This window comes from Mobula birostris, chromosome 21 (genome assembly GCF_030028105.1).
Source record: "Mobula birostris isolate sMobBir1 chromosome 21, sMobBir1.hap1, whole genome shotgun sequence".
NCBI classification, from domain to species: Eukaryota; Metazoa; Chordata; class Chondrichthyes; order Myliobatiformes; family Myliobatidae; genus Mobula; species Mobula birostris.
In genome coordinates, this window is record NC_092390.1 from 41,920,094 (window position 1) to 41,941,985 (window position 21,892).

Sequence of the window (21,892 nt, forward strand, 5' to 3'; positions counted from 1 at the left end):
TGCAGGTAAGGAGGATAATGATCTAGATAAGTATAAGACCATACGATATAGGAGCAGAATTAGACCATTTGGCCCTTCGAGTTTGCTCTGCATTTCACCATGGCTGATCCATTTTCACTCTAAGTCCTAGTCCGCTGCCTCCTCTCCGTATCCCATCATGCTCTGACTAAACAAAAATCTATCAACCTCTTCCTTAAATATATCCAAAGACTTGGCCTCCACAGCTGCCTGTGGTAACAATTTCCATAGATTTACCAATCACTCGTTAAAGAAATTCCTCCTCATCTCCATTCTAAATGGATGCCCCTCTATGCTGTGTCCTCTGGTCACCTGTAATTTTATGCACAGACTGATAAGACATGCAAAACTTGTAGTAAATCCTAACTAAATATTCATTCTTATCTTTACTCAGTACTGTATTAGTGGAACAAAAGTTTGAGCCACCTACTTACCTTATGAATAAGATCCCGTGCCAAATGTGACAAAAGAATCCGATCGCACCATGAGGGACATCTTGTATTCATGTACTGCTTTCCCTGAGTTGAGTCTTCACTGTATGGATAGCTGGAAAAGGGAAACCAGGGTAATTCACTCTCTTTCGTACAAGAGAAAATAAAATACTTTGCGCTTAGAATCTTTTATAAGGCTTTTATATTCCCAACTGTTAAAGTAATACAAGTCAAAAGGTACTGATGTCTATTACTTGACCTTTTGAGCATTTTGCAAAGTGACCAGCATGTTTTGTTATTTATCATTTTATTTTTATTATATGTAGAGCAGCTTTACTTTTTCCTTTGTTGTTAAAATTACTCGAGTATTTCCTCCATTCACTCACCCCCTGAGGAACACTTTGAGCACCTTTTTAAGCAGCATTTCAACCACAAGGAGAAAAGGGGACAAAGATAATTTTCTCTTGCTCTAACAAAAGAGGACAAGGGATTCCATAATAACTTCTTCTTCATCGACAGCTCATTCACATTCATCACTTTCTCCCTTCAGAAGTGATGGCTTGTAAGATGCTTTCTTCAAAATGAGCCTTATAATATTTAAAGAGATACAACCACTGGCCATAGAGCAGTGGTTAGACTGAATGAAGCACGGACCAGAGAAACATTAAAATCTAGCTGAGTGAAGGAGTATTCTGGTCTTCCAGTTCTTGGCAAATGCCTCAATCCGAAACAATTCTTGGTTTTCACAGACTTGTAAAATGGCCAGTGTTGGGTCAGATCTCCAAGATGGTTGGAATTCTTGCTTCACTCCTTCTTAGGGTTGCCAACTGTCCCGTATTAGCCGGGACATCCCGTATACTGGGCTAAATTGGTTTATCCCATATAGGACCACCCTCGTCCCGTATTTCCCCTGCTAAGGTAGAGCATTTCTATGAAACCATCCATGCCAAAATGGCGTAAAGCGAAGAAGCAATTACCATAAATTTATATGGGAAACATTTTTGAGCATTTCCAGATGCAAAAAATAACCTACCAAATCATACCAAATAACATATAAAACCTAAAATAACACTAACATATAGTAAAAGCAGGAATGATATGATAAATACACAGCCTATATAAAGTAGAAATACTGTAATGTATGTACAGTGTAGTTTCACTTAACAGAATCAGGAAGATTAAGCCAAAACTGATTTGTAGAAAAAAATCGGCACATACACGCATGTGCACACAGGTGTCCGCGCAAGCCTTCATGGTCATGGTAGTCTTTCTTGGGGTAAACACAAGTGTCCCGTATTTGACTGCTACTTTTGTCCCTTATTTGGGAGTGAGGAAGTTGGCAATCTTACTCCTCCTGGGCCTTATAACATATCCTGAATGTTACTCACTTTACACCACACTTTGGTTGGCAAAAATCACAAACAAAAGCTAAAGACCACTTTAGGACATTTCCATGCAGTTTTAATTTTGTTATGTTAGATAATTGCATTTCCTAGAGGAGATATAAAAAGCACGGTAGCACGAATGTGTTAAAAGCCTACATGTGAACCTTGCTGATAGAAACTTCTGCATTCATCGATAAGATCCATTTCAGTGGTCATCAGATATTTCTGTGGTTTACTGGGGAGCGGTGAGGTGAGCCCCGATGTAGAAGTTCTCCTCTCCTAGCATCTATAAAGATCAGCCATGAGCCTCAATGACATTCTCTCACCAAAACAGGTGGAGCCCAGGAAATTTCCTAAGCACCACTGTTCCTTACTTTCAATTAGTGTTCTGCACTGCAAATCCTACATGATGGTGATGATTCCAATCGAGCCAAAGACTGGTGTATGACCAGGAATGGGGGCAGTGTGCAGTGTGCATCAACCCGTGAAAAAACTCTGGTTGGGTAAGGTCTATGCCTCTTTGCGTATTGTTCCTTTGACTACTTGTGATGTTACAGAGTGCAATAAAAATATGCCCTTTGGCTTATTGAATTTGTGCAAGCCATCAAGTTCCTCCCTAGACTATTCCCATTATGATTCTCTCCACATTGCCACAAACTCTTCCTAGACTCTATCGTTCACCAATACAGTAGAGACAATTTACAGTGGCTAGTTAATTGACAAACCTGAATATCTTCGGGATGGGCAGGAAACTAGAGTTCCTGTACAGTTTGTAGTAAGGCTACAGAGCGATATGAAATATCTTGGCAAAGAGCGCCGTTTGAGGGCTGGCCCTTCAGATGGTGTTGCTTCAGCTGAATAAAATATGGGGAGAGAAATCTTTTCTATTCTGGACAAGTGATTCTACTGATGACAAAATTTCTGCTGGCAAGTCAGTAGATGAGTTTTCGTCCAGGCACTAAAATGCATGGAAAAAGGGGCAATTTTTGCTCTCCTCTAAGGTAAGCTTATCTTCATCTGCACAGTACCCTTTTCTTTATTATTGTGAGAAGTAATCTTAGGCCTCTGTTTCTCAAGCCTCCAGCTACAGACTAGTGCTCACTCCCTGGCATATTTCTGATAGAGGTCTCAGCTCTTGCTTTGAGTCTAGGGTTGTTTCTTTCATTGCACCCCGCCCCCAAAAAAAAGAACATGCCAGTCATCTGCGGCAAATTATCTTTGGGATAACGTGCTAACTGTCCCCTCCTGCTGAATACATTAGACATCCAGGGCCGAGTTGAATCTCAGAACTAAAGATATTGAGGATCCAGAGAGGATTCCGCTGCTACCTGTAAGGAGTTTATACATTTCCCCTACAACCGCGTGGGTTTCATCCAGGTACTCCGGTTTCCTCCCACACTCCAAAGACGTACCGGTTGGTCATTGGAAATTGCCCCATGGTTAGACTACAGTTAAATTGAGGGTTGCTGTGTGGCATGGCTCAAAGGGCCAGAAAAGCCTACGCCGCACTGTATCTGAATAAATAATAAATAATTGCCCTTATCCTCCTGCAACAAACTCTCAATTACTGTACACAATCAAAAAGTGTGGGTAAGTGGGTCAAAGATCGTTAATAAACTTAATTGCAATCACCAAAGATAATGGAATTATCAGTATAGATAATCATAATGCGTTGAGAAGAACATGAGAACACACGAAACAGGAGCATGTGTAGGGCAATTGGCTTACATGGGCCCTATGATTGCACTGGGATATTAAACACAAGAGATTCTGCAAATGCTGGAAATCCAGAACAACACACACAAAATACTAGGGGATGCTTCATCAGGAGGGTCTTGGCCCAAAATGTCAGTAGTTTATTCTTCTCCATAGATGCTGACTGACCTGCTGAGTTCCTCCAGCATTTTGTGTGTGTTGCAGTGGAATATTATATTCTGCTAATAACACATCTGCTGATATACACAGCTATTTAGTGCAAGGAATCAAGAATGATTTTTTATGTAAATCCTTTTTTCAAGTTTTATTTCAGATCTCCCACTGTGATCTGAAGTTGTTTCAGAACAAAATAAACCCTGCTTACACAACATTAGTGTTATATTGAATTAGAAAACACTTAGCTGCAAAGCTAAAATCAATGCATGAATCCATTCAAACATAACACCTCCTTGTGAATGGGTACAATCACTTCAAGGTATTACACATTTCCAGAAATAATTATTGCATTGTAAAGACCAATAATATCATTTGAAACAATTAGCCAGATTCCTAATTTTGTTGTGAAATTACCAAAGTAGAAGAAGCATAATTTAAAATGGACATTGCACCTGAATAAATAGAGCTTATTAGCTGATATAAAGGGCTTTTGAGATGAATGCTGGAATTTTTAAAATGCAAATTCATTGTTCTCCATGTTAATCTGACTTCTTACTTTTCTTTAAAAATGACTTTCTTTTTCCAGTTTTGCATTAAGCTTCAAACATGTCCAGTGGCAGCTTTCTCGCAGTATAAACAAAGTGATGTTGTGCAGCTCATTTTAAAAATTAATCAGTATGGTAAACACAGAACTGCAAACATTACAGTTAAAATACTATGTGTTAAACAGCTGCTACTTGCAAATGTTACAATAACACCATGGTGACCAAGCTAACAATGGGGTCAAAGGTTTTTGAAGAAAATGGGGTCAATCAGGCTGCAGTAGGAAAGGACAAATAGAGCAAATAATACTTAAATCACTCCACTGCATATCTGATCAAAATTACCCAGGTAGGTTTACTACAATAAATTCTTGGATCTCTTCTGTCGACAGAAGCTGAAAACATTCCTTTTAGAAAAGCCTGGAAAGCTAAACTTAATGTTCCAGATCTGTTATTATCACACTGATTTCTACTTAATAGAAATGCTAAATAAATTTCAACTTGCAATTAACAATATTTAATTATCTCACTGACCAATATCTCATTAAATTTGCTCAAATTAAAGGGCTAGATTGCAGATGAGAAGTCCTGAACAAGACTTCATTAACCACAATGTAAACTAGCCTGGGATGTTCTGTTATATGTGCACATCTTGTGTATCCCTGCAGATTACATGGCAACCTAATACAATGAAAAACATGTGCAGGTCACTCCTGCAAGCTGATTAATTTCTCTAGATTAGTATTCCTGCACATTTATCAGAATGCAAACTTCACTAAAGGGCGTGTACAATGGAAAAAAAATCACTTTTAAACAATGTCACTTTACAACCTTCTAGAGTCAACACTGTAATTAATGAATTGCTTGATAGTGTATCAATTACTTACATGTTTGCCCTTCTTCAAGAAGTCTTCATTCATAGCTGCTTCCTGCTCACTGATTGGTAGTGTACTAATATTCCTGAATTAAAAGATGCACCTCTTCTATTGCTAATAGCTGGAGCTGTCAAGTCTGTGCTTAATGTGACCAATACTTACTTTCAGACTAAAGTAATCAGGTCAGGGAATGAAATTTTAAACAAAGCTCTCAGTGAGTTCCCAGGCCAAGTTAGGCGTATCCTCCAACACTCTTTTGGCATGAATCACAGACATGATTCATCCTGACAAAGTTCTGTTGTGTGACTCTGGGCCTGGTCAGCAGGCAAGAATTGCATTATGGGTTATGTCAGGAAGTGCTCAAGAGATCACTGCTGGGAGACTGAACATCAGGGGTAAAAAAGGCAATGGCAGAATAATTTAAAAAAGTAAGTTGTGTCTGTGAGTTGAAAGTGGGGGCTTTGCTATTGCTTGCCAGGCAGGTGGTGGGTGGGGGGGGGGGTGATGCTTTCTGCTGGAAGAAGTGGGGAGAGACAATAGACAATAGACAATAGGTGCAGGAGTAGGCCATTCAGCCCTTCAAGCCAGCACCACCATTCACTGTGATCATGGCTGATCATCCACAATCAGTACCTCGTTCCTGCCTTCTCCCCATATCCTATGACTCGGCTATCTTTAAGAGCTCTATCTAACTCTTTCTTGAAAGCATCCAGAGAATTGGCCTCCACTGCCCTCTGAGTCAGAGCATTCCACAGATCCACAACTCTCTGTGTGAAAAAAGTTTTTCCTCAACTCCGTTCTAAATGGTCTACCCCTTATTCTTAAACTGTGGCCTCTGGATCTGGACTTGCCCATCAGCAGGAACGTGTTTCCTGCCTTTAGCATGTCCAATCCCTTAATAATCTTATATGTTTCAATCAGAACCCCTCTCATCCTTCTAAATTCCAGAGTATACAAGTCCAGTCGCTCCAATCTTTCAACATATGATAACCCTGCCATCCTGGGAATTAACCTCGTGAACCTACGCTGCACTCCCTCAATAGCAAGAATGTCCTTCCCCAAATTTGGAGACCAACACTGCACACAATACTCCAGGTGTGGTCTCACCAGGGGTCTGTACAGCTGCAGAAGGACCTCTTTGCTCTTATACTCAATTCCTCTTGTTATGAAGGCCAACATGCCATTAGCTTTCTTCACTGCCTGCTGTACGTGCATGCTTACTTTCAGTGACTGATGAACAAAGACACCTAGATCTCATTGTACTTCCCCTTTTCCTAACTTGACACCATTCAGATAGTAATCTGCCTTCCTGTTCTTGCCACCAAAGTGGATAACCTAATTTATCCACATGAAACTGCATCTGCCATTCATCTGCCCACTCACCCAACCTGTCCAAGTCACCCTGCATTCTCATAACATCCTCCTCACATTTCACCCAGCTTTGTGTCATCCACAAATTTGCTAATGTTACTTTTAATCGCTTCATCTAAATCATTAATATATATTGTAAATAGCTGTGATCCCAGCACCGAGCCTTGTGGTACCCCACTAGTCACTGTCTGCCATTCTGAAAGGGACCCGTTAATCCCTACTCCTTGTTTCCTTTCTGCCAACCAATTTTCTATCCATGTCAGTATCTTACCCCCAATACCCTGTGCTCTAATTTTGCCCACTAATCTCCTATGTGGAACCTTATCAAAGGCTTTCTGAAAGTCCAGGTACACTACATCCACTAGCTCTCCTTTGTCCATTTTCATAGTTACATCCTCAAAAAATTCCAGAAGATTAGTCAACCATGATTTTCCCTTTGTAAATCCATGCTGACTCAGACCGATTCTGTTACCGCTATCCAAACGTGCTTAGAGGGTTGGTGCTTTGCTGCTGCTTGAGTGGGAAGGGAGAGGGCTTTGGAGTCCTAATGTTTTCTGTCATTCATTCTTCGGGGTTTTTCTTCTGTCTCATGGATGTATGTGAAGAGTAAGAATTTCAGGTTGCACGCTGTATACATTCTCTGATATTAAATGGAACCATTGAACCATTGTCTTCATGGATGCAAACAGAGGAAAACTGCTGGAAATAGCATAAAATTATGGCTGCAAAAGTAAATGAGGAAATCAAAAGAAAATAGTATCAGTTAAAGAAAATGTTTAGGAAAAAATACTGAAGTTATAAGATGATTAATCACCAGGAACAGATGACCTGCATCCTAAGATTGTGAAAGACACAGATGTAGAGATATTATTTGTTATTTCCATAAGTCCAGACATCTTAGGACAGATACAGCTGAAGTCAGAAGTTTACATACACCTTAGCCAAATACATTTAAACTCAGTTTTTCACAATTCCTGACATTTAATCCTAGCAAACATTCCCTGTCTTAGGTCAGTTAGGATCACTACTTTATTTTAAGAATGTGAAATGTCAGAATAATAGTAGAGAGAATGATTTATTTCAGCTTTTATTTCTTTCATCACCTTCCCAGTGGGTCAGAAGTTTACATACACTTTGTTAGTATTTGGTAGCATTGCCTTTAAATTGTATAGCTTGGGTCAAATGTTTTGGGTAGCCTTCCACAAGCTTCCCACAATAAGTTGCTGGAATTTTGTTCCATTCCTCCAGACAGAACTGGTGTAACTGAGTCAGGTTTGCAGGCCTCCTTGCTCGCACACACTTTTTCAGTTCTGCCCACAAATTTTCTATCAGATTGAGGTCAGGGCTTTGTGATGGCCACTCCAATACCTTGACTTTGTTGTCCTTAAGCAATTTTGCCACAACTTTGGAGGTATGCTTGGGGTCATTGTCCATTTGGAAGACCCATTTGCGACTGAGCTTTAACTTCCTGGCTGATGTCTTGAGATGTTGCTTTAATATATCCACATAATCTTCCTTCCTCATGATGCCATCTATTTTGTGAAGTGCACCAGTCCCTCCTGCAGCAATGCACTCCCACAACATGATGCTGTCACCCCCATGCTTCACGGTTGGGATGGTGTTCTTCGGCTTGCAAGCCTCACCCTTTTTCTTCCAAATGTAACAAAGGTCATTATGGCCAAACAGTTCAATTTTTGTTTCATCAGACCAGAGGACATCTCTCCAAAAAGTAAGATCTTTGCCCCTATATGCACTTGCGAACTGTAGTCTGGCTTTTTTATGGCGGTTTTAGAGCAGTGGCTTTTTCCTTGCTGAGCAGCCATTCAGGTTACGTCAATATAGGACTCGTTTTACTGTGGATATAGATACTTGTCTACCTGTTTCCTCCAGCATCTTCACAAGGTCCTTTGCTGTTGTTCTGGGATTGATTTGCACTTATCGCACCAAAGTATGTTCATCTCTAGGAGACAGAATGCGTCTCCTTCCTGAACGGTATGATGGCTGCGTGGTCCCATGGTGTTTATACTTGTGTACTACTGTTTGTACAGATGAACGTGGTACCTTCAGGCATTTGGAAGTTGCTCCCAAGGATGAACCAGACTTGACATCATTTTCTGACCTCAATCTGAGAGAAAATTTGTGGGCAGAACTGAAAAAGTGTGTTCGAGCAAGGAAGCTGACGAACCTGACTCAGTTAAACCAGATCTGTATGGAGGAATGGAACAAAATTCCAGCAACTTATTGTGAGAAGTTTGTGGAAGGCTACCCAAAACGTTTGACCCAAGCTAAACAATTTAAAGGCAATGCTACCAAATACTAACAAAGTGGATGTAAACTTCTGACCCACTGGGAAAGTGATTGAAGAAATAAAAGCTGAAATAAATCATTCTCTCTGCTATTATTCTGACATTTCACATTCTTAAAATAAAGTAGTGATCCTAACTGACCTAAGACAGGGAATTTTGGCCTGTCGAAGGGTCTCGGCCTGAAACGTCGACTGTACCTCTTCCTAGAGATGCTGCCTGGCCTGCTGCGTTCACCAGCAACTTTGATGTGTGTTGCTTAAGACAGGGAATGTTTTCTGGGATTAAGTGTCGGGAATTGTGAAGAACTGAGTTTAAATGTGTGTGTAAACTTCTGACTTCACATGTATCTCAATCTAGACACAGTAAATGGGAGAAAGGAAAAGATAAAATAGAAGGAACAATAGACAATTAGACAATGGCAGGGAAGGGATGGAATCATGATGCAATGGTAATCATAAACCTGGACAATAAGTTACTATTTAGCAGATTCAGCATGGATTTATGAGAGGGAAATCATATGTGACAAATATTTGGAGTTTTTGAGGTTGCAATTAGCAGAATTGATATGTCAATATGGTGTATTAAGACTTTCACAAGGCCTTTGAAAAAGTGCCACAAAAACATATTACATTACATGGTCCTGGGGGGTATTGTACCGGCACCCACTGAAATGTGGATAACAGACAGAAACTGAACACAGACCCATTTATTTCCCCTACTCACAAATGGGATCCAGCTCTCAACCCCAACAGGTAATAGTAATCATGCCTGATGCCCTTCGATCTCAATTTTTGTGACTAACACTTTGACACTTCACCCCATCCTGGGCCTCGCTACAGCAGGGGTTCCAACCTTTTTATGCTATGGACCAATACCATTAAACAATGTGGACCCCTTGCCTTAGAGTAAAGTCCATCTCTCCACTGATCCCTTTCCACTTTGAGGTGGACACAAACCTATAATCCATTGTTTTCCACTGTATTTTCTGTGCAAAAATTATTCAAGGCCTGCTCTCTAACCTGAGATTCTAAAGCTTATAATGGTGGCTTCACCACAAGTTTCATTTATCCACAAGACAATTCCATCTCGCTTTTGGAACTCAGTTCAATTTCAGGATTGTCACTCCTTCCACCAGTTGGACCACAGAAATATCTTCTTACAAAGTCTGTGCCAGATTTATTAACTGGTACTTCCTTGCAACCTCCAGCTTCTGTGTTTGAGCCTAATATTTTTAGAATCTTCAAAAAAAAACCCTTGGTTATAGGCTCAAAATGCATGAGGCAGTATCTGGTAGTCAACACTCTTTCAGAAATTTAGTTCTGCTGAAATCAATGGAATCAAAATCATGAGCAAGATTTTAATGTTCATGCCCTTCCCTAATGTGCCTTTAGTAAATGTGACTCAGAATTCTACCTAGAGACGACACATACAAAATTGCAATGTGCCATTCAGTTGTGCTACATTGGTCTTGAGCCATCTGGTGGTGTACTGGCAACTACACAGGACTTCAGGTGAGTGGTCCCGGGTTCAAATCTGGCCAGCTCCTTGCATCCATGCCGAGTTGAGCACTGAGCTTCAACTTGGCATCATAAAAAACGGACAAATGCTAAAGAAATTACAAGTTGCTGCCCAATGCACCACATGGTACAGAGAGGAAGTCAAAAAAAAATTTGGCTTTTGGCTATAGCATTTCTATTAGCAAACCCACCTCCCGTGATTCTGAATCAGCAACAACACTTACGTCAAACTCAAAACTTATGGTACCAAATCTTTATCCATGATTTCATCACTCGAGGTTCAATTCTATATTATTCTTCTCTCTACTCTAAACTAATTCCACCAACTGCCCTGTGGCCAATATCCTATCCTACACTGAGCTTTCTTCTAAAGTTACTTATCTTTACCAATCTTTGCAAATTTCCTTACCTCTGCTGAGGTACCTTTGAAAGGCTCAATCTTTAAATATATTTTGGTGGCCTTTTTCTATTCAACCACTGCAGACTTCTTCAGCTCTACATTTCATATGCATCCTACAATGCCTTTACGCTCTACACTGATGAAATCATTAGCCCTGCTCTCAGAAATTGCCTCTCCAAATCTTTAATTTGCTGCTACTCATTCCACCAATGTTTTAAAATTGTTTCAAAGTACAATGTTTTAATCTTAAACCTTGACCTGCATCACCCTTTAATAAATTCTACGATATATAAAGTATTGTAAAATGGATGAGCTCTTGTGACCTGGTCAATGGGCCCTTGATTTTTGTTTTATCCAAAATATAATTAATGAAACTTTGTACATTACTTTGTTAAATCGGTGAAAGTTACATTCCCGTACCTTGTGTTGTGATTTAAAGTATATGATAGAAGCTGTAAATTCATATTGCTTACGTTCAAGTAGTCATCCATCAGGTCAGTTGTGGCAACACCGAACACTGCACACATTTGTGCTGAATTTGGCTTTCCCATGTTAGCATTCATTCTGGAGTCAGAGAGGCGTGACATGGAAATGATATAGTGCTGTGTTCTCACTAAGTATTTCAAAGCTCTTGTTATGATAAACTCATATTCAAAAAGGAACTTCTTCCAAATTTGTTCCTGGTGAAATATCTTTCATCATTAGAGGAGTGTTAATGACAATGTACACAATTTGTAAGCTAAGTACAAATTATTTCTGTGCTGCATTTAACATACAAACTGTACTTGCTGTTAGAGGCATGCACAATCTTAAACATTAAAAGCAACTGTAATATAGCCCTAGTGTTGACTGTCAAATGTGATGGCATCTTCTAGATGTTGTTCATTAGTTTCAATGATTGGAATAATTGAGTGTACCAAAACAACATCAAGATTCCAGATTATTCATTTGCTTTAAAAGAATATAGAATAATGGTATTATTTATTTTAGTCTTAGTCAATATTCAATATAGATTGTACAATGGTTGCATGATTTTGTGCAATTTGTTGTATTACTTGTACAAATGCACTAACTTGCATGATGGTAAACTATCTAAGGAGAAGAGAAAGAGCCAGAATTGACATTAAACATTAGGTAATGAAGAGTGAGTCTTATACAGTTCATAAAATTAAATGATAATTTGTTAAGAGTCTCAGTTGTATTATTTATGAAGCCATTAGGCATTGATTATGTTTAAAACTGCTAACACGCCCAGCAGGGAATACTTTGTAATCACAGCCGTTGTGATTAAACGAATGGCTCCTTTCCCACATCGGGGTGTTTGCCAAGTCTAGACAGCAGCAATGGAAGTGAGGAATGATATACAGTTGTCCCTTCACCGTTTGGTGTTTAAGACTAAGTTGATACTAGCTTGATGCTTGCCTTGGCAAGTTAGCAGACATTCTAGAAACTCTGCAGGTCTGTGAGGACGGGTCAGAAATGAAACTCTCAAAAGAGAAAAAAAAATGCAGTGTTTGTGTTCTGTCATGGACGGGAACAAGCTGAATCAAAGATGAACAATTTGTACATCTTATTCTTCAAATGATAATAAACAACAAAGCTTGTGCTATACGTTTCTCCACTGAAGAACATATTAAATAATGAACTCATAAAACACTTTGCGATACTGTCTGACAAGTGAAAATCACTGATTAAAAAACAACTTTTATTCTGTTTCTGGTTTTTATTTTATTGTAATTTGTTCTGAAGAACTGGACACATTTAAATGGATTGTGTGTGTCCCAGTTCTGATCCTATTCAATAACCTCCTCATTATTATACTCATGTGACTGATTAGGAATGAACTGAACTTGATGAACTCGTGTATTTCAGTCAACTCAATCAAACAAATTAAATATTCCCTCAAACAAACTCAATGAGTTAATTTAAAAAATTAAAATATTTAAAGAATTCAGGGTGAAGTACTCAAAATTTGTTATGTTTCTATATGATTTGATTTATGTTAATACTTGGTTTGTAAATCTATTTGCTTAATTCAGTGTCAAGTGCTTTATTTTCATTATAAAAAGTCAATCTTGAAATTATTTTACAGTTGAATGGTTTCCTCATATGTAATTGGGACCCTGAGTAATTGATTCCTTTTCTGACATAAGAATTAATTATTGCCAAACTTATTCTTTAAGGTTGAAGCCGAATAGGTTGGTGTTTGCACATGGAATAGAGGCTTTCACACATAATGCAGTGTCACTTGTGAGGTTCCATTTTGCTGCTCTAAAGTAAATCACACTTGTTGAATGTTTAAGACAATATCAGATACATTTTTTTCAAATTTCAGATGTCACATTAATATTGGGACAGTGATAAGATTATTATAAAATAGTTCCAAATTATAAAATAATGTTAGTCATAGGAATATTTCCTATGGTGGGACACAGCCTCAGAATAGAGGGCGTCCTTTTAGAATGGAGATGAGGAGGGATTTTGTTCTTCAGCCAGAGAGTGGTGAATCTGTGGAATTCTTTGCCACAGGCAGCTGTGGAGGCCAAGTCTTTATGTATATTGAAGGCAGAGGTTGATAGTTTCTTGATTGGTCAGGGCATGAAGGGATATGGGGAGAAGGCAGGAGATTGGTGCTAAGAGGAAATTTGGATCAGCCATGATAAAATGGCAGAGCAGACTCAATGGGCCAAATGGCCTAATTCTGCTCCTACATCTGATGGTCTTGTGGAATATAGGGGCAGGAATAGGCCATCTATCAATCTCAAATCTCACATTAAGCGCTAAATGCCGTTTGTGGAAATTCCATATTTCTGCCACCCTTTGGATGCAGAAATCATAATAGCCTTATTGGTTCCTTAAGAATGTCATAGCTCCCAGTACCTATACAATGCTCGCAATGGTATGCGTCTCAAATAGTCCTGGCCTGCATGTGTGGCTTAGTTACTAAGCCTGGTGGAACTGTTTCTATTGACCAGAGAAGGGGCAAATGCAGGCTACTGGTGCCTTAAAACCATTCACTTTGGGCAGATGGGGCTCTTCAGCTGTGGCTGGTAGCTCATCTAAGAGAAGAAAATCTCTGATCTTAAACCTCCACTAGCTTGCGGCTATACCCACTTATTGGGAAGGCTTCAGGAGTAAACCGCAAGGAAAAATCTGGAGCTGGATTTCCTAAGGGAATTTGTTGAGTTCAACTCTGACTGACAACACCTGTAACACCACTGGTGCCAAACTGAATCAAACTCCGCTGTTCATGTGGATGCATCAGCTGCACGGAGAGGGGGAGCCTTCTACATGGGCAACAGCTTGCTCTCCATGTTGCACTGCCCTGGCTAGCGTACTGGCTTGCTTATCACATAGACAACTGAGACACAACATCCGTGGTCGACCCTGACCGATGGAGGGCCTCAAGTATTCTTACATCTGTGTTAGAAACAATAGGATCAAGCCTGACTTTCAATCAGTATCAAAATGCAGAAGGGGTATAGCCTTTCAGAATAATCATTAAACAACACCCCTACACACACACACACTCACACTCTTTCCTTTTCTAACTGATGCAAAATATTTCTGGATACTATCCAAAGGTAGCAGACAAATTTTCTGAAGTCCCATCAATAATAATCCTCCATCAGCAATCCTACATCAAGGGTTCTCGACCAGTTATCTCATTTCAGTCTAAGACCTTAATGGCACTATTGTCTCTTGGGTGACAGTCATAGCAGTTCAAAGGTAACTTGATAGCTGTGGTGTGCTTTGGGCCATTATAAGGGAATGGAAGCTACTGGATCAATGCAGTTTTTTTTCTAATTCATTCAGTAAGGTTAAGGATATTGTCGTATTTCATGGCTGAATCTCAAAAAACATCACTGTTCTTTCTGAAATACTGTGAATAAGTAACTTTATCATGGGCAGATGACACAAAACTTGGAAATGTTAATTGTACTAATGGTACAGACAGGATGCCATGCTGTGGTTTTGTAAGGCATTGGTCAGGCTGCACTTGGAGTATTGTGAGCAGTTTGGGCCCCTTATCGAAAAAGGATGTACTGACCTTGGAGAAAGTCCAGAGGAGGCTCATGAGAATGATCCCAGCAATGAAAGGGTTAACACATGAGCAGTGTTGATAGCTTTGGGCCTATACTCACTGGAGTTTAGAAGAATGAGTGGGGGGGATCTCACTGAAAAATTAAATTGATTATGTTGAATCTTAGCAAAGCAATGTTTAGAGTTGTTAAAATACGATGATAAACTCTGGACCCAAGGCATTAGAAAATCCATGCCTTTCAGAGGATGAAAAAGAGCTTTGCTTAAATGGTACAAAGAATTAAAAATGAGAAACTGAAATATCCCTCAGTTTGGTGATTTAAGGAAGTACTCTTCACATCGTGTTGGCACAGATTTACTTTCAGTCATAAAAAGAAGTGAATCTGGCCAATAAAAAAAACTGAAACCATATTATGGTGGTTCACAGTGAGAAACAGACCTAAAATAGGATTATACTAAGTTCACCAACATTTTTAACAACTTGTGTCCCAGTCTGAGAAGAGTGCCATACTTCATACAGGAGCAAGGCACCAACACTTATGACCACTAGTAAAATAAATGTGAAGTGCGATATCAAGGCTGGTAAGAGGTGACACTGGGCTACATTTTAGGAAGATCCTGACCACCCCTCCTAATATGAGTATCCTGATTCTATCTAGCTTTGAACAAATAGATTTCATATCCTTACAAGATATGTGCTTCCACACCACTGCAAACAATTGTAGTAAGCTACTTCACTAAATGATTCAGTGATTCATTTGTTAATGTTTTATGATCAGAAGAGATGATTCTGCAGCAGAGAATACGAGGTATTATTTATTTATTGATTGATTGATTGATTGATTGAGATGCAGTACGGAATAGGCTCTTCTGGCCATTCGAGCCATGCTGCCCAGCAATTTCCCAATTTTTAACCCTAGCCTAATCTCGGGACAATTTACAATGACCAATTAACCTACCAACCTGTACGTCTTTGGAATGTGGGAGGAAATTCTGTGCTGTCTGGGTTGTCTCAACTGATGGCTGGCGATCTATCATGACATTAAAATAGTGTGTGGTGTAATCAAAATGTCTAGATGGGGACAATGATTTAACAAGCTCCAACTGAAAAGCATCTCTCTGTCCAGAGAGTTTGCAAGTTACACCACACTGTTCTAATTTATGCCAGTCAGGACAGAAGTTGGTGTTAAATGGGAGAAAGAACAAGTATATGTCCGATGCTGGAAAACCATCAGATTCACTCAAATGAAGACTGATTGGAAGTGCCAATGACACTACAGGTGTCCCCCACTTTACGAACATTTGCTTTACGCCACTTCGCTTTTACGAAAGACCTACATTGGTACCTGTTTTCGTTAACTGAAAGAGGATTTTCACTTTTACGAAAAAAGACGCCCGCTTTAAACTTGTGTTTACCCCGAGAAAGACTACCATGACCGTGAAGCCTTGCGCGGGCAGATGTGTGCACATGCATGTATGTGCCGATTTTTTTCTATAAATCGGTTTTGGCTTAATCTTCCTGATTCTGTTAAGTGAAACTACACTCTACATACATTATTTCTACTTTATATAGGCTGTATATTTATCATATCATTCCTGCTTTTACTATAGGTTAGTGTTATTTTAGGTTTTATGTGCTATTTGGTATGATTTGGTAAGTTATTTTTTGGGTCTAGGAATGCTCAAAAATTTTTCCCCCATAAATTACTGGTAATTGCTTCTTCGCTTCACGCTATTCCGACTTACGAACGATTTCATAGGAATGCTCTACCTTCGGATAGCGGGGGAAACCTGTATTTCATCAAATGCTAGCTAAGTTGCATTTATGTGTGATTTCTTCATAAAACAGGCATTAACCAATCCACTTTCTAGGCATGAGTTAATTAGAGAGAGAGAATGGATTACTTATCCAAGAAGCAAATAAGGTAAAGGGGAAACTTGGAAGAGTTAATAAGGAGAATCTTCTTTCAGTGATAGAATGATAGATACCAAAGAGATACGTTTAAAGAAATGACAAGGGAAAAAATGATACAGCAAGTCATTGTCTACTGAAATACCTGTTTGAATGAATGCTGAAAGCAGATTCAATATTAATGTCAAAAGGCATCAATACATAATTGATAAACAAAATATGCCATGCAGTATATAGAGAAGTGTGGTACACTGAGAGTCAATATAGATACAAAATAGACAAGAAAATCAACTTCAATTTGAATGTGTGCACATTCAAATAAGCACACACACTCACAAGTGCACATACAGACGCACACGAACACAGGCCAAATTATGAAATATTTGAAGAATATTTTGAGTCAGAAGCTTCAAAATATTTGTTATTTACTATTTGGCAGTTTAAAGATATTCTTCTTTTTTTCCTCATGTGTTGCTACTCAATGTTCCCTTTAAGATGTGCGCACGCACACATCTTTTGCTACTTGCAGACAAAGGATCTTAAACTACGCACAAAAGGTTGCCACCCTCTACTTTGTCGGCATGTAAAGTACATTTCACGATCAGACACAATCACATTTCCTTTTCCGGTTTCTGCTGCGGATGGTGTTGACAATGTGGAGTTTGCGATCATTTGTCTGCAGATTTTAGAACTGGCTTATTTATACTGTTTTTGTTGAAGAAATTATTTGGTGCACACATTATTAAATTGCACAGTACAAGATTTTTGCACACACATTTGTCATTACAAATTAGGGGGAACATTGTTACTACGCAAGTAGCATTGTTAAAACTTTAAACCTGACTACTGATTTGACCTCCTGATGCTTTGATTGCACTCGACCTCTGGCTCCAAATTCCTGAATGCTCTCCGGCTCTAACCTGACTCTGTGATCGCTTCTTGACTCTGGTCCTGATCTCACCCATATAATTGCTTCCTAACACTGTTCAAAATCCAAACTCAAGCTGGAGGACACTGACATGTGCTACTACTAAGGCTCTGATCCAACCTCAGTCCTCGGGCAATCTCTCCTCTGGATTCTCTGCAAACCTGGTCATGGTCCCAGGTTCACCTGATCTATTCCTATGAGTATTTTATAGTGGTACAGAGTGCAAAAGGCCTTCCTCAACATCAATAAATTTCTGTCACTGTCTTTTGGATGAAATGTTAAGCACAATCTGCTTTTTTTAAAATGGCTGTAAAAATTCTCCTGATACCACTTCAAAGATGAGTACTCTCTTTCAATCTAGCCCTGTCTACAAACTACACACATAAAAGTTGCTGGTGAACGCAGCAGTCCAGGCAGCATCTCTAGGAAGAGGTGCAGTCGACGTTTCAGGCTGAGACCCTTCGTCAGGACTAACTGAAGGAAGAGTGAGTAAGAGATTTGAAAGTTGGAGGGGGAGGGGGAGATCAAAAATGATAGGAGAAGACAGGAGGGGGAGGGATGGAGCCAAGAGCTGGACAGGTGATAGGCAAAAGGGATACGAGAGGATCATGGGACAGGAGGTCCGGGAAGAAAGACAAGGGGGGGGGGACCCAGAGGATGGGCAAGGGGTATATTCAGGGGGACAGGGGGAGAAAAAGGAGAGTGAGAGAAAGAATGTGTGTATAAAAATAAGTAACAGATGGGGTACGAGGGGGAGGTGGGGCATTAGCGGAAGTTAGAGAAGTCGATGTTCATGCCATCAGGTTGGGGCTACCCAGACGGAATATAAGGTGTTGTTCCTCCAACCTGAGTGTGGCTTCATCTTTACAGTAGAGGAGGCCGTGGATAGACATGTCAGAATGGGAATGGGATGTGGAATTAAAATGTGTCCCCCCCCCCCCCCCGTCTTTCTTCCCGGACCTCCTGTCCCATGATCCTCTCGTATCCCTTTTGCCTATCACCTGTCCAGCTTTTGGCTCCATCCCTCCCCCTCCTGTCTTCTCCTATCATTTTGGATCTCCCCCTCCCCCTCCAACTTTCAAATCCCTTACTCACTCTTCCTTCAGTTAGTCCTGACGAAGGATCTCGGCCTGAAAGGTCGACTGCACCTCTTCCTAAAGATGCTGCCTGGCCTGCTGCGTTCACCAGCAACTTTTATGTGTGTTGCTTGAATTTCCAGCATCTGCAGAATTCCTGTTGTTTGCTGTCTACAAACTTCCTGTTATTTGTTATGCGGAAGGCCTAGATAGACGGTAAGTGGAGAGGATGTTTCTAATAGTAGGAGTCTAGGATCATAGGACACAACCTCAAAACAGAAGGATGTCTCCTTAGAACAGAGATGAGGAGGAATTTCTCGAGCCAGAGGGTGGTGAATTTGTGGAATTCATTGCCATAAATGGACATGTAGGCCAAGTCATTGGCTATAAGGCAGAAGAATGGGTTGAGAAGGATAATAAATCAGCCATTATTGAATGGTTGACCAGACTCGATGGTCCGAATGGCCTAATTCTGCTCATGTCTTTTGGTCTTATGGTTATTGTTCAATTTATTTTTTCCAATCCTGTCTCCATTTTCTTTTCTCCTTTTTAATGCTATTGTTCTGTGCCCACTCTGGTTTCCTTCAAAGAATGTCCAGATATTCAAAGAAAGGCCAGGCTTTGCCCCCCTGTGTTCTTTGACAGATAGGTGTGAAAATAAACAAGCTGTTTGTCCTAGAACATGTTTTGATATGCAATATCAATACATATAATGTAAAGCAATGTAAAACACAAATGTTTTCTGTGGTTTATTTGATATACTGTTTGTGATCTGTATTATCACTAGATAAATTTCAGAATATGAAATATATAATACGCTAATATTAAAAAGTCATGGTTACTGAAATGCATGAACGGACACATTTTTAAGATCCCCTACCTTGAGTGCAAGATTTAAAAAAAACAACTGAGTTTAATAAAGCACTCAATGACATACACAGTCAAAGGTCAAGTCACAACCTTACTCTAAACAGAAGTATTTTCTCTCCATTTTCATTGGGATCAGTGGCCCTGTTAATCATTTGTGATCCCAATAAAACATTTGCAAAGGATGCTGATAACGACAGAACCACTTTTCACATCATTGTAAAGAAAATTAAACACCTTAAATATTCAAGGTTCTCTTTTTATATTTCATGCAGAGATACTGCTTTCAGTTCAATATTTGTAACAGGATATAGAAAGGATAAATTTGATACCTGGGTGGAAATGCAATCTCTTGTTCACTCAACTTGTCTTTAAATACAGACAGCTCTCTGTCAAATTCTAAAAGCTGAAAAGAAATTGATTAACAAACCGTTAATTCACAATAGCTTATAATTACAGAATTTCATTGCAACTGAATTATTAAAAAATCTTTTCAAATTTATCCCCTTTCATTATCTTTAGAAGTTCTTTGCTTCTTGATGGGGTCCAGTTAGCCGAACACAGATACTTTGTTGGAGTGGGCAGATTTTCTGAACACTGCGAACATCACGATCAGACCCAATCCACAACTACTCCATGGAAAATAAAACTGGCTAACTTCCCCCTTGCTATCCAACAATACAGAAAGTAATTACAGTGCACTGCCTGAGACCAGACGTGGATGAAGCCCAGGCACTTCCTCATCAATGCGTAACTCAGTCATTCAATGAACAAACTAGTTATTTACCAGTTGACATTTCACTGACTGTTCACTGCAGTTAACCTTATAACAATTATTTACTTTTGGATGTTAGTTCTTGATCATAAAAGTAGCGCTTCCACTCACAAATCTTTCCAGAGATTCTTTTTATGAATGTCTTTTTTTACTTCTAATTATATTTCATTATTTTTCCATTTTAAGTTTTACTTCTTAACCTAGTTTAAACAACCTTACCTAAAAGTACTGTGAAATTTGAAATCAAAATGTGGACAGTGAAAAGCTGTTTTGGTGACAGCTCTGCATTGTCATCAATGCCCTCTAAGCCCATTAGTTGCTGGTTAGCAGCAAACCCCCACAAGCAGGCAAAAAAATCACTTTTAATTTTAAATTGTCAATTAATGTTTGTGGCTATAATGCAAACAGTCCTGTTCATGACTGAAAGAGCATAAAATGGTTGGGGGCAGGAGGAGGGTTGGAGTGGGTGGTGGTTTATGGGGAGGGGTAGGCTGATAGTGTGCACGGAGAGAAAGCAGGATTATTCACACTTTTTATGATGTTAGTTTGGAGGATAACATACAATTTGGTTTGTGATGACCTGAAGTTAATACAATCTCAAGAGTCTGAAAGTAATGACATTCATTTTCCACACATAATACAGCTCTTGTGCATTATTCTCCCATTAAATGAGTTGTGATCCATTCTCTGTAACTTTTACTGAAGCCCAAGGTTAGATCATGGAGCTATTAGCAGCTTTTGTACAAACAGCCATTCAAATTGTTACAAACAGCATTATCTTTGCATCAATATTTGTACTCAACCTGGATTGCAAGTGAATAAGTGACTGAAAGCTCATAATAATCTGTTCTGCTACTGACCATCACTCTTTGTAAGTGTCATTTCCTATACTGACAAGTATGTCATCAAAATAACACCTTTTATGACTGCAGCATGTTTACGTTACTGCCCATTAATCATCTCTCATCTCACAGCTGTGCAGATACCATTGTATGGGTGGCAGAGGTTCTGATCTAAATTAGATTATGTCCCTCTATCCCATGCCACCTCATAAATCATTCCTGAAATGCAAAATTAGCAGCTACTTGTACACATTAATTATCTGTATGAAAGCAGTCACCTGAATCACCTGCAAGGATGACCAGTTCTCTCACCTTTCCATTGAGAGGCAGGGATCACCTTGCATCATGGCAACATTGTTCAAATATTTTTACTGATTTATCAAATGTGGACTTATGAACTCCATCCAAATAATTTTATTCAACAATCACCTTATTAAAATTTTAAATGCTTTATTAACTTTGAACAAAAGTAGTTTTCTACATCCGTATTTCAAACATATTTAGATGCCAGTGGACTACTGCCACGGCTTTATCCCAGAAAGAATGATGCATGAGGGGCGGTGGGCTAAAATCAGGCTGGGTACATATTGCAGCCTGTCCTGATTCAGGGACTTGACCCAAAATGGCCACCATCCAACGCTAACAGCCTCTCCTCCCAACACAGCAGAGAGGCAATCCATTGAATGCAGGGCTTCAGGGGGCTCCCTGATGAGGGAAACATTATATAAGGA

General features: G+C 39.5%; 1 protein-coding gene across 1 annotated transcript in view; it reads right to left on the bottom strand.

The window, feature by feature from the left end:
- Positions 1 to 21,892, bottom strand: part of LOC140185756 (inositol polyphosphate-5-phosphatase A-like) — a 481,074-nt gene that overhangs the window by 25,731 nt on the left and 433,451 nt on the right. Inside the window, exons 12-13 of the mRNA XM_072239377.1 lie at positions 19,877 to 19,950; positions 453 to 564 (exon numbers count right to left, since the gene is read on the bottom strand). Of these exons, the coding sequence (XP_072095478.1) occupies positions 453 to 564; positions 19,877 to 19,950 (186 nt within the window). The remainder of the gene's footprint in view (positions 1 to 452; positions 565 to 19,876; positions 19,951 to 21,892) is intronic.